General features: G+C 44.6%; 1 protein-coding gene across 1 annotated transcript in view; it reads right to left on the bottom strand.

The window, feature by feature from the left end:
• Positions 1-18226, bottom strand: part of PITPNC1 (phosphatidylinositol transfer protein, cytoplasmic 1) — a 163459-nt gene that overhangs the window by 3238 nt on the left and 141995 nt on the right. Inside the window, exons 6-8 of the mRNA XM_006886271.1 lie at positions 17136-17291; positions 12789-12852; positions 1681-1799 (exon numbers count right to left, since the gene is read on the bottom strand). Coding sequence (XP_006886333.1) covers positions 1681-1799; positions 12789-12852; positions 17136-17291 — 339 coding nt within the window. The remainder of the gene's footprint in view (positions 1-1680; positions 1800-12788; positions 12853-17135; positions 17292-18226) is intronic.

Here is an 18226-nt window from a genome sequence, read left to right as displayed (position 1 = left end):
ACAAATGATCCCAAAATTTTGCAGGGATTGAAAGAATACTGGACATACTGTAAGCATTTAAAATGATCATTTGTGTTAACTGTATGTATATATGGATTATGGGGAAAACAAATGATCCCAAATTTTGCAGGGTTTGAAAGAATACTGGACATACTGTAAGCATTTAAAATGATCATTTGTGTTAACTATATGTAAAAGAAGGAAGCATCTTTTAAGTTGGAGTCACATCTGCAACTGGGGTTTGCAGCCTCAAAATCCATGGTCTGTCTCATGGACAGAGAACCATGCTGTGGGTATCTATATAGTAAAAGGATTTTACAATAGTAATAATAACAACAATAGTAAAACCTAAGGGAAACCAAACAAAAGGCCAGAAGAATTTAAGATGTAAGAATTTAGATTTGTTTGAAAAGCACTTTGCTGAGCAGCCTTTGGACAGGTGGTGTCTCCTTCTCCCTCTGGTCATGTCTGCAGTGAGGAGACATTGGCTGAGGGCACCTGGAACCTAACGTTCCTCAAGAAGAAGAAAACGTGGTAGAAATTCACAGGCAGTTTTCCTGAACATCCTTTCAACTTTAGAACAGGGAGAGAGGAGGGAGGAAGGCCAACTGGAAAGAGGATCAGAGACATCTGAGCGGAGAAAGAAGCACCGCAGCTAAGTGGGCTCCCAGTGCTTCTGCAAAACCAATCACCACGTGCAAAACGGGAGGCGGAATCAGGCATTCCCACGCATGCAGGCAGCTGCGCACAGCACACGTTCCAAAGACATGCTCCAAACCCCAAACTGAACACCCGCCAAGTACAACTGCATGGTCTTCCACACTCCAAAGCCTCCTTTAACATCTCCCACCATCTCTCAATTTTCCATAACCAGTTTTATTTTTAAACCCCAAATGGAATCTTTTGGGACCTGGGTTAAATGAACTTGAACGTTCAAGTTGGTAGTACCCAGTGAGATCTCAGCTCTGGCTGAAGATTTGGTGATGACACTTCTCTTTATTAACGGCATCTCCTCTTCACATCGTTCGCATGAAGGATTGAGAGATCACTGTTTTTGAAGTGCCAGCATGCAGCACCCACCCGGTCAGCCCTCACTCAATATCTGACGTGTGACAATGCAGTCCTGAGCATCCGAGGCTCATCTTTGACCCAGGACAGATCTGCTCTGCAGCCCAACAGCCCTAGCTCACCACCCAGCTCAGCCAGCGAGGATGTGTACGCAGGATACAGCCCAATTTAGAGACGCTCCTAAGAAACCAGGAGTGGGCAAAACCGCCATAAAGAGTCACAGAAAGCGTTTCAGAGCAATGTAAAGAAACCTAACACAGCAGAGGAGTAGGCGCCCGCACCTGAGTAAGAATTAACTGTTTTGAAAAGTGACTGACAACTAGTCCTAGTTTACGTATGACACCCATCTTTCCCTCTTCGCTCTTTCATCAGGACCACGAAACAGTTCCACTCTCCATGCTCCTGGTTTTATGATTGAAATAACCAATGATTGGATTGTGTGAGAGGGAGAAGTGACCTTGTCCGATTCAGACCCAGTCTGGCTCCCATGCCAATATCCTCCGAGACATATGCTTCGGTGGAGGGGGTCCAGAATGGGGCTTCAAGGGTCAGTTTACATGGGTGTCAGGGGAAGAAAGGGGGAGGGCAACGTGTTGCAAAAATGCTACATACACTTGTTTTGGCATGGCTCTCTATGTCATCCACAGTGGAGGATTGCTGATTGCAAACTTTTATGTTGGTTTGTTCATGCATATTTTTCTCGTATTCTCGAACATCATCCATTGTCATATCTGAAAGAAGGTCAAGACGTTGGCAACTTCTGTTATTAAATGCAAACGTTTAATGAGGGAGGGCTTTCGGGGCAGAGGGCAGTTCAGCAGAGGTCAGAGAGAGGTTTTTAAAAAAGCAGGGAATCCGGTAACTTTATGAAGAGCGGTCATAAAGTTAGCTTAAACAACCGAAGGGGTAGAGAGGGCACGGATGTTAGAAGGGTCTGAGCGCAGAGGAGAGTGGAAATTGTTTAGAAGTGTTTTCCATAGAGGGGGCTAGCCAGGTGGGAAATATTAATTAGCACGTGGGCAGTGGCGAAGGCTGGGATCTCCTAACATATCCTTAGAAGATCCCTTAGGGATAGATTGGTTTGGTTTAATACTTACCTGCTATCTATGCCTTTCAAAAGAGACTTAGTCTTTAAAGGAATGCATTCAACAGAAAGGACACTTTCATTGATACTGGAAGACCAGTGATGGAAAGGGTAGGGAGATGACATTCAGTGGGGCAGTGAGAGGCGATGGCCTTGTCACTCAGAGCTATTCTATAGGGAGCACATGGTGGCAGACAGCACAGGGCTCTACTGAATGCCAAGTGGAGCCCAACAGGCTGAAGATGGCTGGCACCACGCCCACCCAGACGTGTCTATCAATAAGCTGGCACATGACATTATTAGGAATTTTAGCTCAAGTCTGCTGTTTTTCATCTTTTCAGAAATAATAATCTTCTACTCCAGTGGTTCTCAATGACAGCCGGATGGTATATCGGGGTGTCCCAGCGATGATGGTGCTGGCATCTAGTGGGTCAGGACCAGGGTTGCTGCAAAAGCACTCAATGATGCATAGGGCAACCTTGACTAGAAAGAGTTCATTATCTGGCCCAAAATGTCAATAGTGCCAACACTGGGAAACCCTATCTTAATTTAATTTAAAAAATCAGAACACCAAACAACAACAACAACTCATCAAACTGAAACAGGGACTCCATCCTTCTTCAGCGCATGAAATAAGGAACAGTCTCACTTTGAAGACTTCGGGTGTTTATCCTGCTCTTTGACCCAGCCCGGCCCTGCCCCTTGGCTGTCTGACAAGGTTTCCTCAGCAGTTCTCCCAGATGGGCATTCCTCTGCCATGCTCCAGGCAGAACTTAACTTCACACCTCTCTATGTGAAGGTCCACTGACCATTGCTTCATCTCCCACCCCATCACTAAGTAGCGTGGAGGGGATTTAGAGCTGGTGTTCACAGCTGGACTTTCTCCTTAAGTACTGCCCCTATCATGTGGTTCAGCGTCTTTTTATATCATGCCATGTCATGTGAGAGGTTCTTCATTTCCAAAGGGCACACGTGCCAGGAGCTCATGACTGAATTCAGTGTGGTGAGGGGCCAAGATAGAGCAAGGCTCTCAAGCTCGACTTGGCAATTTTATCTTGCCACTGATCCGCCTGGCACCTAAAATCCTCCATCAGAAACGCTGTCCATAAGCAATGTAAGTATTAAGAATGTTAAGCAGCAGTCTGGCCAAGCAAACAGCATGCTTTTTTTTTCTTTTTTAAGAAAAAGAGGCAACCAGAAAACAATAAAGGGATGCTTCATGATTAGAGCAAATGCATCTTAGTTAACAATAACATATTCTTTCAATATAGTCACTCTCATCTCAACGGTTAGCAAAATTTGTGAAATATAAATATATCTGAAATGAATACTAAAGACTATTTTTTAAGCTACGAGTTGAAAATGAAAACCTATCTCCACACACGTGTTCATGAAACGCTTTCTTTCCCATCCACATCCCCTCTGGTACCATAACAACTTGGAAAACAAAAGCAAAGAATTCTGGTTTCCTGGGGAAGCCCAGCAGATACCATCCTTCCACTTTAATCAGCGCAATGTCAAGAGAAGAGCTTGAATTATGTGACCGTGTATTGATGAATGCAAACACGTATCATTTTTATGAATGTGAAAAGGGATTTGACAGCAAAGATACTCATTACTGTCCTGTCAGAACAGTGAAAGGCTGAAAAGAGCAGAGGGGGCTGCGGTCAATAAAAATGATGTGATGACGCCCTTGATACATTATTAAATAAAAACCAGGAGGGAACAAGAATAGCACATGCTGTAATAAAGCATTTTTTTAATAAAAATACTGTTGTTGTTAGGCGCCATCACAGGGACTTTGGGTACCGTGGGACAAAATCCCGCTGGAACCTGCACCGTCCTCACAATCTCTCCTTCAGCCCATTGCTGCGTCAAGACATCTCATTGAGGGTCTTCCTCTCCTTTGCTGACCTGCTATTTTTAAAAAATTTTATTATATTTTCTGTGTGGACTGTCAAATCAAATCTGATTGGTACAGGAGAAATTGCCCCTCCTCCTCCAGCAAAGCGTCTGGTGGATTTGAACGGCTCAGCTCTGGGATTGCAGTGCAGCTTCTTGCCACTAGACAGACCACCAGAGCTCACCAGAAGCATGATTCCTGCCCCCCACCCCCAAGAACTGACCCCTCCTGACAACATGCCCAAAGTGTATGAGACCAAGTGTCTCCCTCCTTGTGTCCAAGGAGCACTCTGGCTGCACTTTTCCCAAGACATGTACATCTAAAAAAGCAACTCGATGCATCCATCCATTTAAAAAGGCTAACAGTGACTTCTAAGAGTTGCAACAGATAGGTAGTTTTAATTTTCTTCCTACCTATATCTACCACATTGTAAAAAAATATCAAATATGTATAATGGTGTAAGAAAGAAAAAAAAAAAACAGCAATGTTGTAACAATCTGTTGTTTAGGGTCATTAGGACGATGGGTACTATCAGTTCGGAATTGGGACAAGAAACCCTTCTGGATGGTGAATGGATTTGCTATCAGGAGTTGACCTGAAGGCAGTTAATAAGAACAATATAGACTTTTCTAGAATTTTTGCCCACTCTAAAAGCATTATCCCTTGGGCTTTTTTTTTTTAAATCATGAAGAAAAAAGAAGCAAATTTTCTAATTATTTCATCTAAAAGGAAAAAAAAAGTGCCCATGAAGACCACATAAGAGTTAACATGTCTAGAAGGATAGTGCTCTGAAGATGATGGTAACTTGGTCTCCTACGATGCTGAGGGGAATGATGGCCGAATCCTCATATATGTGTATCTCCATGTTCAGAGAGATGACGTCAACATTTTCAATATTCCTCAGTGGCTTACAGAAAGCCTAATCAGGTGGAAATGTTACCTTTCAGGTTATCTGGCAAAGTGCACTGGCATCGGGTCATGCTTCAGAATCTGTGTATAAATCAATTTTGTTTTTTTGTAAACTCAATTACAGATGTTCAATGACAGATTATACTTTTGGAGACGATTTATCTTCATTACTGATTGATTTCCAATGACCAGAGAGGCTTCTAACCGTTCATGTTCAGATCTTTTTTGTGTCCACAAATGCTTATGTGTTGGCAGAGAAGCTCTTAATAAAAGGAACCCAGAAGAATTAGCAAAGAATCACCCCTTGATTAACTCAATTTTTTAAAGGGTCATAATTTTACGTAAGCTTTCCTTAAAAAGGGACAAGAAGCACAGGAGCTGACCACCGGACTGAAGAAAACATTGGCATGAATACATCTGAACATCTTCGGGGCTCTGCTGAGGTTAAAGGATACAGCAGCACCAGGCTGAATTCTGGCGCGTCTCTGACCTCTTGCTGCATGTCAAAGGGACAGAATTTCTTTTTTTTTTTTTTACATAAATTAACCCATTTATTACAGGCTAGAGATGCTTCAAAAGGGGGAACTTCTACTGGTCTTTCAGTCTTCTGATGGCTGACTTCACCGTGACGGCCGAGGTGGTGTTGTAGGTCCAGGCGCCACCAGCTACTGTCTTCATGCAAGAACCACAGTGCCAGATGCCCACAGCTCTTCTCTTCATTTTGGTTTTGCCGCAGAAGGAGCAAGTGTACTTGGCATGCTGGCTGATTTCAATTTTCTTTACCATCTTCCTCAGCGAGGCCCCATAACGGGTCCCGTATTTACCCACGATGCCGACCTTCTTGGTGCGTTTGGCCATTGCGCCGCAAACAAACACCAAGCCCAGAGGGACAGAATTTCTTATGGAATCCTGATGGTTCATTGGCTGAGTACTGGCTGGGTCAAAGAACTGGCTGTTTGCATCTCAGTGGCTCCATGGGAGAAATATGTGCTGCTGTATAGATGGTAACCTTGGAGACACTGTGGAGCAGCCCTATTCCGTCCTACAGGGTTGCTGTGGGATGGAATGAATTGGAAGGCCACAAGAAGTAGGTTGTTGTTGTTGTTGTTTACTGTTGAGTCAGCACTGAGCCAGAGCTGACCCTTCAGCAGGTTTTCAGAGGCAGTAAATTGCATGGGAGGAGACTGCCTATTGTTCTCACAGGGAGAAGCTGGTGGATTTGAACTACATCCCTTCGGCTTTGCAAAGCAGCTTTTTAAAAAAAATTATTATTAAATTTTATTAGTTTTAGTGAACATTTAGAGATTTTGGGTTTTCATTCATTCATTGTTGCACTGTTTTCTCTACCCTCCTCCCCAGTTCGTTCTTCTTCCCCTCCCCACCCCCGAATGTCTGTTTTAATTGTCCAATTGCCACAGTGCTTGTCGAAGCCAGTTCTGATTAATCTCCTTTGTCAGTGTGTCCTTTGCCATTCCCTATCACTCCTCCCTGAGAGAGACTTCACCCTGATTCATAAGGAAAAGGGGATGGCTTATTCTCTTAGCTACTTCCTGCAACGCAGCTTCTTAACACTAGGCCACCAGAGCTTCTGTTAATGGACGTTTATAGCGAGACGAAGATTTAGCCGAGACCAAGCTTTAGCTTCTAAAGCATTACAGTGAATATCACTGAATGTATATTCATGAACTTAGGTGTCAGCATTCCCTAGGAATATAGTTCTGGATGTGGGATTGTTGGTAATAGGTTCTAAGGAGGTGTGATGTGGTTGGGCAACTTCCGCAAATCAAGAGTTAGATTGGATACTCCTTTGGATCCAACAAAACGGTGGCTATCCTTTGGGAAACACCATTTTTAATCCTTTAAATGATTAGAAACGCTTGTTCTAGAAAGTTTAGACATGGTATCTTTCCTAAAAGAGTAGTTGATTCTCCAGGTTTATTATGAATTGCCCTTTTCCATGCAATTCAGACCACTCAGATCAGACCCATAATCTATCCACCCAAACCCAAAGCCCACTGCCTGAGTCAGTTCTGATTCAGAGACTCTGGGGTTCTGAGGCTCTAAATCTTTACAGCAGGAGAATGGCAAGCTTTCTCCCCTCGTGGCCTAGTGGCAAGAAGCTGTGCTGCAGTCCTGAAGACATGTGGTTCGAGGCCACCAGTGGTTCCGTGGGAGGATAGGCAATCTCCTCCCATGCGATTAACTGTCTCTGAAAACCAATCGGAGGGTCAGCTCTGGCTCAGTTCTGACTCGATGGTACACAACAACAACAACAACTCCCTCGGGATGGTTGATGGATTCGAACTGCCAACCTTTCAGTAAGTAATCCAATATATTATGAACTAGGTTTTCAGGCCTCCTTTAGGTGTGGCTATTTCCACAATTTTTCTTTTGGGAGGAAGAATCATAGATCTCTTTGAAAAGCTGGTGGGCACCTATGGGTTTCCTCCCCAGAACAAGGAGAACATATACACATACATGCTAGATAAGAGCCCCTGTGTTCAAATGCCTTTTTCAGGAGCTATGAGGCTATAGGAGAGAGCTGGCTCGGTGAACTCAACGAGCTGACGGTGGGCCTGAGCACGCGTCTCTCCACCGTCACTTGTTCCACTCCTTGTCAGGCCTGCTATGGGGACTCCTGGCTGATTTTCACATCACATTTATGAAGTTTCATCTCCATCAGCCAGAACTTCCTCCCACGCCCCTCCCCTTATTTTGGGAAGGGTCAGGACTTCAAAGGCATTCATGAGACTCCGCCCAGTCACAGCTTCCCTCCGGCAATCTGCTGTGCTCCTCTCTTAAAATCCTGTCAGCCATGGGAAGCAAATCCATGCTTTTGTGCAGAGGGACTGCCTATTTTTACCCATCTCCCCTCTCACCCTGTCTTCTGAAACGTGCTGTTGTTGCTTCTCTGATTAGTGTTCTGCTCATGCACCAATAAAGACCAGTGAGGGCTTTGAAAGATGAACCCAACTCCTCCTCTTCCAAAGGGGAAATGGTGAGACTTTACAGGGATTGGGAACAGAAGGACCTCCGCTCCCTGAAATTGTCCTGTGACGACCAAATGCTGCAGCTCAGGAAGAGACGCAAAATTCATCCCTGGGTAGAAAAGTCTGCCGTCTTCTCCAAGGTCCTGCCGCTTGACTATTTATCAAGGGCTGAAGGTTGTTGTTGTTATGTGCCATCGAGTCGCTTGCAACTCATAGCGACCCTATGTAGAAGAGCTCTAAATGCTGTTCTATCCTGTGCCAACCTAGCCATCTCAAACGCACTTATTCCCACCGCTCCAGTCACAGAATCGATCCATCTCACCAAAGGTCTTCCTCTCCTTCGCTTCCCCTCCACTCTGCCAAACATGATGTCCCTGACCAAGGACCAGTCCCTCCTTGCAACATGCCCAAAATACGTCAGTCAAGGCTTCAGAATCCTTGACTCCAGGGAACACTCTGGCTTCACCTTCTCTAGGACAAACCTGTTTGTTCTCCTAGCAGTCCATGGTATATTCAACACTCTTCTCCAGCACCATAGCTCAAAGGCATCAATCCTCTTTCTATCAGCCCTATTCACTGTCCAACTCTCTGATGCATAGCACATAATCGCGAAGATTATAGCCCGCATCAGGTGCACCTTAGTCTCCAGCCTGACTGTTCAATAACGGAGAAAGACATCCCAGGTGACCACTTCAGAAAGGTGTGAGGTTTTCACCTGCCTTAACTTCCCCAAGACCAAACCCACTGCTGGTGGATTGATTCTAACTCTTCGCCATCCTATAGGACAGGGTGGAACTGGGCCACCTCCGGGCTCCCCAGGGTGTAATCTTTATGGAAGCAGATAGTCAGGCATTTCTCCAGTGAAATTCTTGGTGTGTCGGAACCCGCCAACCTTTCAGTTCACAACTAAGCACTTAACCACTGTGCCACCAGGGCCCCTTCATCATCTGTCTAAAGGGGGTGCCTTTTTCCTAATTCTCATAAAGCAGTATAGTTTTTAGCAGCTGGCTCTGCAGATCTGTCTACAATTCTCTAATCTATTTGGACTGAATTAATTAAGCTGTCCTTACAATCCAGTCTGCTTTTCCAGTCTATGCTATAAGCCAGGAGTTGTTAAACGTCAGAGAGCATCAGAGTCAGCTGGAGACTCCTTACTGCCGGGCTGCTGGGCCACCCTCCCAGAGATCCCTATGCGCTAGCTGTGCACTGAGACTGGGGGATTTGCAACCCAAATATGCTGATGGGGTGGGTCCTGACCTCCCTTTGAGAACCAGGCAGGAGATTTTTCCAGGCTTACTAAGGAGAACAGGAGAACGCTGTGGATCCTATTTACCAACTGGACCATGCCCACAGCCTGCAGCATGCAGTACACTGCCTGAAGGGTTTCCAAGGCCCTGATCTTTAGGACAGATCGCCTCGGGGCGGCTGGTGGTTTGAACCATTGACTCTTTGGTTAGGAGCCTGATGCCTAACCTCCAGTGCCACTACGGCTCCCAGCACTTATGCAGAGGATGGAATAAGCAACTTCCGGTGGTACCCAAACCAGTCATCACAGGGCTTCATTTATGCAGGACACACTCAAGCTTTCATAAGACTAATGACATTTCCAGCCTGGCCTCGAAATAAGAGGCTGTGAACAGTGTCGGATTACCCAACAAAGTAGGTACACAGTCAGTGCTCACGTGTGGCTTACTTTCTAATCCCTAGTGAACCATTTTGCATTTTCCCCCTAAATCAAAGATTCTGCTTCTAAGGTCTCGTTGATATCGTTTTTTTTTTTAAACTCCACAGCCTCTTCCTACAGAATCAAAGCATCTGTTTAAATTTACTTTATGATACAATCATTTTCACATTTACAATGTGGGTTTTGCAACAAGATGTGGGGAAAACACCTATGAAACTGTTTGCTACAGAATAGTGTTGCTGCTGTTGTGGTGTGTCTGGGAGTCAGTACTGACTCATAGCTGACTGAGAGGCAGTAAATCACATGGGAAGTGATGGCCCATCCTTGATCCGTGGAGCAGCTGGTAGATCTGAACCGAGTGCCTTGGGGATTGCAGTGTCACTAGTTTCATTAGGTGACCAGACCTTCCTACAGAATAGTAAGCAAGCACCAGTAAGTCTGTGCTTACCTTGCTTTTAAGGTACTCCCTCCTTGGGCAAGAGGACACTAGGTGGGCAGGGGTCACTCCCAAGGATTTGATTTAATGAGGGAGCTGGGGTTTTCCTTCCTCGGAGCTCAGCTGGAGGTGCTGGCCCGAGCAGTACATGAAACTGAGGGTGGCTCTCAGAGCCCTGGCTTTGTGAAAAGACTGCTTTTTTTGGTTGGGGCTGTGACAGCGTATGTAGGGTGGAGACACACTCTGGGAAATACAGGGCACCCTGTGATCTACAGCCCCGAACCAAGTACCACGTCCCCCTCCCCCCCACTCAGATACAGAAAGGCCTTTTGGTCAGTAGATTCCTCGAGCTGTTGTTCACTGTCTCCCCTTTGTCCATGTTAAGTAAACAGGGAGGTGTTCTTTTCTAAAGGAGTCCCGTAGGCTGTGCAAATGGCTAGTGAGTGCAGGTGTTAACGGAAAGGCTGGAGGGTCGAGTCCACCAGAGGCACCCTGGGAGAAAGACTTGGTGATTTCCTTTCAAAAGTCATTGGAAAAAAAAATTTAAAAAAAAAAAAAAGTCATTGGAAACCCTGGGGAGTAGATGCATGGGGTTGCCATTAAGTCAATATGGATCTTCTGAAAGTGATCGAGAATAAAGATCATTTTCCTTTGAAACGCATCTTTGGGCCCTGTCATAGTCTGAGAATTTGCTGTTGGTTCTTTTTCTGGGGGTATGGCATGAAAAATCCTTGTTGCCTCTTTGCCCCAGGCTCCAGTGAAGTAGAAGAAATCTACCCCCAATATTCCCACCTTTCATTCACAATATGAGCTCCTCAGAATCTTTTTTCTTTCTAGTCATGTCCCTAATCAAACCCTCTTTTCTGATAAATATACTTGGCAGGTTTTGAACCTGTTGATTGGTCCCTGACTACCCTTTTGGATGCGGCTTCCCCCTGCCCCCACCGAAAAGCCCTCTGTGATATTTTTCTGGTAGTTTAAAGAAATCTGTCAAAATGACCTGTGTCTTGGCCTTCAAAGTGGCACATTTTTGGTGCTTCACATTGCAGTCCTCTTACCAAACTTCTGATAAGTTTGAGCCATTATTCTTTGACCATTTTGTTGATATTTCCATGGTACTGCGTTTCCATGGAGACTCTGATTCATGCTCCCCAGAATAACAACCAGGATTACCTGCTTTAGGATTGCGAAGCGGTCATGGAACATTTCCATCCCCATGGCTCGCTAGAGATGATTGCCAATGGCCCAGTCTTAGGGAGACTTGATGACAACATGGCCTGATGGTAATATCCTTGTTGCATGACTTCAGTGTCCTGGGTGTGTGATGACAGATGCTAAATGCTGATCTTTGAAAAAAAAATTTTCCCCTAAAAGTCTGCATTTGGACAAACCCAGAAAGATGCATTTGCTCTCAAAAGGTGCAGATAGGAGGAAAATTATAAAACAAAACCCAAACAAATCCTGTAGCCTACAAAACCATCCCTTTTTAAAATTACTGACATTTTAAATTTTACAAAAGTTCAGTAAGTCCTTGGGTTACCAAAGTTTCTGGAATGATATGTAAAAGCAACCTTAATCTGAAACTGTTGAATCAACCTCTGCTTCCATCAAATTCTTCAGTCCAGTCACCTTCATTTGCTAGGTGGGTAGCTCTGAGATCACTGGAAAGGCTTTGAGCTTCTTCTTGTAATAAAGTAAGGATAAATATGAATTTAATCTCACTTTACAACTTAAAGATTCAGGAACCGGTCCCATTTGTAATCCAGGGACTGCCTGTTCCAAGCCTTTTAAAATGTGGCTCGGAAAAAATAAAAAGAAAAAATATGTGGTTCGGAAACATTCCGAAGGGCATTCACTGTCTTGGCCCATTCTGTCCAGTGTATCCTTTTACTTTAAATCTGATGCCTTCTGTTAAGAAGAGTGGAGAATTTGGTGGAACAATGACTGAAGTGCACCAAAATGTAATCTAGGTTACAGTCAGGACAAATTCAATGTGACTTAGGAAAAGGCCAAGGAGGAGGGCATGTCATTAGACCATCGACCTGAAAATCAGATCTGACCTAAGGCCCCAGGAGGGTCTGTTCATTGCTATTTATAGTTGAGGACATTCACCCTCTGAGGACTGATTCTGTGAATACAGAGAATTCGAGGGGAGGAGGCACTAAAGCCGAGCATCTGGGATAGGGGCCTTCATCTATCATGGGATCAAATAGAATTTGGGTTCATTTACTGGAAATGTACAGAACTTGTTTAACTCTTCCCAAATCAAATGGAGACGTCAGAACGAGAGACCCCGTTTGGATTATCAGGGCACCATATCTCTGCCCCTGAATTCTCGCAGAATCTGTTTTAGGGGATGGATTGTTTGAAGTGTTCTCTGAATCGCTCAGAGCACTGTTTTCCCTTGATAGGACAGCTTTGATCTTGATTTGAACTTTGGGAAAAAGTCAGGTGGAGTTGAAATCCAGCCAATAGAGAATTCTGACGTATCAAGCATGCAAGCATAAAACACACCGAGACCCTACTTGGTCAATATTTGTGATTATTATAGACCAAAGCTTCTGTACCTACGCTCTTTTTCATTGCGCTTTGCAGACAGGAAGCCCTGTATCGTTACCCTTCTAGATAGTGGTGATTGAAGCCAGATGGGCTGAAAGCCCAAAGCAACACGTTAGGAAGCTGTTCTACAAGTTATTTTTGGGAAGTTAACTTACCATACCACTCATCAACCCACGCAAAAGCCTGTCTATGTCCAATCAGCAGAATGTCTCGGACCACCTGGAAGACAGAAGAGGGGAGAAATCATACCACGTTTGACTGAGACCATCTGGCAAACAGGTTGCCCAGTTCTGGGAATGTTGGAGATTATGAATTCCTCAGTCCCTTCTCCATGTGCGAGGACCATTACAGGCTGACACACACACACACACACACACACACACACACTGAGCCCGTGCATGCCTCGCTCCTTCCATGGCATGCACGCACATGTCCTTGCTATAAACGAATCTCTTCGTTTTATTTGAAAGGCAAGCTGAGAGCCTGTGCCAGCTAGAGCTGACGTCCTGGCAGTCACCCAGCGGTGGAATTCATCTGCAGGCTTATCACCTTGAGACTTTCCTTTTCCTTTATCTTGAACTAAAACAGCTTCTGCTTTGTATTTGATGAAGGGTGTGTCTCATGGACTCTGGGAGGGCATAGATGTGGGGAACCAAGAACATACGTTTTGGACCAGGAGATTCCTTCTAAGGAAAGAACATTTAATATACTTTCTCTTCTCTGCTGAAACATCCATAAAAACTAGGTTAAAGTTTTGCTTTTCTTTAAACGGAATGTGAGTGTGAAGACAAGATAAAATCTCAGTAAATATCCTACTAGACTTGACTTTTTTTCTCTCTGATGAATATTTGTGTAATACACAAATTGCAAATACTATTTCGTGTAATAATAATTTAGTCAGCAATTATTAAAAGAGATGACAGAAGAGGCCTAAACTAGAGGAGGACATAATGAGATTAATAAGCCTGACTGGAGAGGAAGAGGCATGAAATTATTTTTCTATGGTAGCACATAATGACAACAGAAGACCAAGAAAGAGAATGCACTGGGGTGTGTGTGTCGATATAATACTATTCATGAGCTTTTCTTTCACTGAATTCTCTTTTGCCCTGTATAAATATGCTTTATGCTCTTCAGATACTTACAGTCTCCCTCCAAAATTCACCCCCTCTCCCCAAACCTCCTTTTCTCCTCCCCCCACCCCCAAATAAATCTAGCAATTGTCAAAATCCTCTTGAGGAAGGTTCAAGTCTGTGTCGATAAAGGAAAGATTTTAATTTGGCAAATTTGGAGAGAGCACAGAAGCATTCCAGATGAAGTGTTTATTACCTCAAGTCTTGTCTAGTGAGGCTTTTACGCATTGGAAGAAGGAAATACATAATGAAAATGAGAAACAACATGCAAGTCGTACACACACGAGTGCTGAGTATGTCGAATTCATGGAAATGGAAAGAACAGCATCAGTCATCAGTACCTCCCCTCTGCTACATTAAGAACAACACAGCTGTCTTCTGGAAACAGGAACTCAATAATGTGCTAATGGCTTTCGAACATCCTCCCCCTTCAACTGTGAATAGATTCTTCAAAAACAAAGGTGTTTGCAGAAGGACAGTCCCTAGCACTTCCCATCCACGCAAATGCTCGCCTCAGAGGCTCGTTAGAGACCCGCCAGAGCAGGTGTGGTTTTGAGGGCATTGATGACACTTCTTTACAGTTGGAAATGGGCAGTGGGAACGCCTCCTACAGGAACATGGTTCTCACAGATAGTTTAAAACACATAATGGAATGAATTTCAAAATGGTCCAGAATCACTTGTGAAAAAAGAAAGAAAAACACAAAAAACAAATCCCCAAAACCTTAATGGCAGGTCTACAGTTGTTGTTATGTGCCGTCGAGTCGTTTGCGACTCATAGCAACCCTATGTACAACAGCCCTAAACTCTGCTCTGTCCTGTGCCAATTGCACTGTCTCCGACACTCCCATCCCGATTACCCCAGTCACTGAATCAATCCACCTCATAGAGGGCCTTCCCCTTCTGTGTCGTCCCTCCACCCTCCCAAGCATGATGTCCCTCTCCAAGGACCGGTCCCTCCTTACAACATGTCCAAAGTATGTCAGACTGAGCCTCAGAATCCTTGCCTCCAGGGAGCTGCCCCATTTGACCCTTTCCAGGATGAATTTGTTTGTTTTCTTTGCAGTCCATGGTACATTCAATACTCTTCTCCAGCACCACAGCTCAAAGGCATCAATTCTCCTTCTATCCTCCTTAGTCACTGTCCAACTCTCTGATGTATAACAAGTGATAGCAAAGACCATGGCCTGTATCAGATGCACCTTAGTCTCCAGAGAGACACCATTGCTCTTCAGTACTTTGGAGAGGTCCCTAACAGCAGACTTTCCCATCACAATACATCTTTTAATTTCCTGGCTACTGGTGCCAAGAGTGTTGACTGAGGAGCCAAGCAAACTAAAGCTGTGAACAATCTCAATCTCTTTACCATCCATCCTGATGCTGCCGATTGGCCCAGTGGTGAGAATCTTTGTCTTCTTGACATTGAGCTTCAATCCATATTGGAGGCTGCAGTCCTTGACCCTCTGCAGCAAGCGCTTCAGGTCCTCCTCAGTGTCAGCAAGCAGGGTTGTGTCATCTGCATAATGCAGATTGTTGATGAATCTTCCACCAATCCTGACACCACACTTCTCCTCATAGAGCCCAGCCTCTCGGATAATCTGTTCTGCATACGGTTTAAGTGGTATGGAGACAGGACACATCCCTGGCGTCTACAGTATAGACCTCTCTGTACAAAAACCTCAGACTTAGTGCCATTGAGTGGGTCCAGCCTCACATGGACCTTCCACTGAGCTTCTGAGGCTGTCAAGCGATGGGAGGAGAATGTGTATCTTTCTCCTGCCGAGAGACCTTGGTGGAAACAAACAGCCAGAAATGCACAGCTTTCTGGTTCGCTGTGCAGTACTCTACCGATTGCATCACCAGAGTTCCCCATGTTTGTACAGACAGAGAAAATAAAACACACTATGGACCTCTTACCAAAAAGAGGTCATCTGAGGTAAAAAAGATGCAAGAGGAAAAACATTGTGGAAACTGAGCAAAGACAGTCTTAGACAGACATGGTGCTGAAGCGGGGAACTCTGACCGTCTTCCTGCCCGATGATGGGGTCATGCCGGAAAACAGGAGGTTCCACGGCTTGATTCCTACAATTCTGCCCCCAGCCCACCCTGGCTGGGCACAATGGGAGTGGGAGCTCACAAGCAAACACTCAGTCGGCACTTATCTCTGTGGAAAAAAAGCAAACCTAAGTTCAAAGCTCTCCTATGTGCCCTTGGAGTCTGAGACTACGATGAGGCTAAATTTTGAGGGTTCTCAAGACACAGCTATTCTCTGGATGGAAACGTAAGATCTACTTGGTTATCGACTGGCCTCCAGATCAAGTGAACAAATGCAAGTTCCAAAGAGCTCAGCGTGCTAGGGTCCAGTCCCAACGCCCTCCAAAGCATTTCTGAAAGCTTCTCTGTGTCAGTGTTTAAATGGAAAAATAAACAGCTGGTTTTCTATCTGGAGTGTAGAGTCAACTTGGCAGCATTTCTTTTCACGAAAGCGGGAGGAGCTACACAGGGCACCTGCTCGACATTGTGCTTTCAACTTCTTCCCCCTACAAGGATCTGCAAGGAGGAAAGGCTCTGTAACGAAAGCAAGGAGCCAAGCTGTCACACGCCCCTGAGTGCTGAGACGTCAAATTCATGGAAACCAAGTGAAATGGCCAGCAGGCTGCAAGTCATATTAACGTTTACAAAAGTCAGTGGTTTAGCAGAACAGGACCTGACAATTGAAATCTCTGACTTGAGGTTGCTGCTGATAATTCGGGGGTACCAGGGTTATTAAACTTGCAGCAGTGCTGAGGTGCACAGTCTCATGGGACTCTGCTTTCCTGTTCTGTTTCTTGGAGCATCTGTTACTGTAGGTGCTTCCATTTGCAGGATCTTTTGAGTGAGAATTATCCCTGGCGGCTGCGCCCAGGTTAAGTCCTCTGGCCTCTTCCTAGTACTTCTCTGCCTTGAATTAGATTAGCCTCATGCCAGTGTAAGAATTATATTTCACCAATTCCCTGAAATATACTTACCCACAAAGGAGAGATGAAGCATCCAACCTCTATTACTAGGAGAAAATGAAAGCCATTCATAAGAGCAGTTTTCTAAGAGATGTGTTTTCTAGATGCTGACACCTTTGCAGTTGTTGTGAATCCTGTTCTCCGACTGAGCTGGTGACAGTCCTCATTATTCCATATTTGCAAACCCACCTATTCTCTAAAAGTGCTCGTGGGCACGTCTGTGGGTCTCAGTTGCGCCCCTGAGTAGAGGAGCAGAATTGTCCCAGCTGAACAGGCTGGCTGTGTGCTAATGAAATAAAATCAGTGTTCACGAGCAATTTCTAGAACAAAACTGCCGCGGACGCACCGCCAGGAACAGATGTGTGTTCACTCACCTTGTGCACAAATTGTTCCACTCTGGTCTGAAGTCCCCAGACCTCGAACTTCACGGTCACCAGCTTGTAGGAACACATGATGGGCTGATGACTGTCCCTCCAGCCTTCCCTTAACTGTCCCCGGCCTGTCTTCTCGGACTTGAAGTGTTTAGGATCCTAGGGAGAAAAAAAATAAAAGAAATGGTAACTTAAAAGTGCAGATGTTATTTTTAGGAACTGTCCAGAATAGGCAAATTCATAGAGACAGACAGTAGGGGCTTGACGTACGGGGAAAAAGGGAGTAATTTCTGAAAGGTGGAAAATGATCTGGTAGTTGAACATTGAGTTCCTATGTTGTTGTTGTTGTTGTTATTTACCTACCATCAAGTTGCAACCGACAGTAGGCAATAATACCATCATAATATGTTAAAATCAACCATACACTTGTAGTATTTCTATTAGGCCAGTAATAGATAACCAAGATATTCTTTACCCCTTAAGTAATAACTCCTCATTTCCTCCTCTCCCTAGTCCTGATAACCACTAGTAAACTTTGGTCTCCAGACAATTTCCTATTCTAGACTTTTCACTTAAGAAGGGCCATACATAATATTTGTCCGTTTGTGTCTTATGTCTTCTCTTTAGCTTAATGTTTTCTGGTATGGTATGTGTCAGAACTTTATCCCCAGGGAGCTCTCCATGGCCTAGTGGAAAGACACTGCACTGCAATCCCAGAGGTGCACTGTTCAAATCCCCCAGATGCTATGCTGGACAAGGAGGGACATTCTCCTCTTGTATCAGTCAGATCTGATTTGATGGTACACATACACAAAAATAATAAAATATTTTTTTTAAAAAAGAAAAAGGAAAAACAGAACTTTATCCCATGGCTGAAAACGATTTCATTGCATGTATATACCACATTTGCTTCTCCATTTATCTGTTCGTGGACACTGGTGGCTTGTTTCTAACTTTTGACTATTGTGAGTAACGTTGCAGTGAAGTGTCTGCCTGAATCTCTGCTGTTAGTTCTTTTGGGCAGATACCTAGGAATGGAATTGCTGGCTTAGATGCTCATTCAGAGGAGCTTTGGTGGCTTAGTGGTAAGGAGT

The sequence above is a fragment of the Elephantulus edwardii genome, unplaced genomic scaffold, assembly GCF_000299155.1.
Source record: "Elephantulus edwardii isolate Elephantulus edwardi_28Jun2011 unplaced genomic scaffold, EleEdw1.0 scaffold00048, whole genome shotgun sequence".
NCBI classification, from domain to species: domain Eukaryota; kingdom Metazoa; phylum Chordata; class Mammalia; order Macroscelidea; family Macroscelididae; genus Elephantulus; species Elephantulus edwardii.
This window is presented reverse-complemented; position numbering and strand designations above follow the sequence as displayed.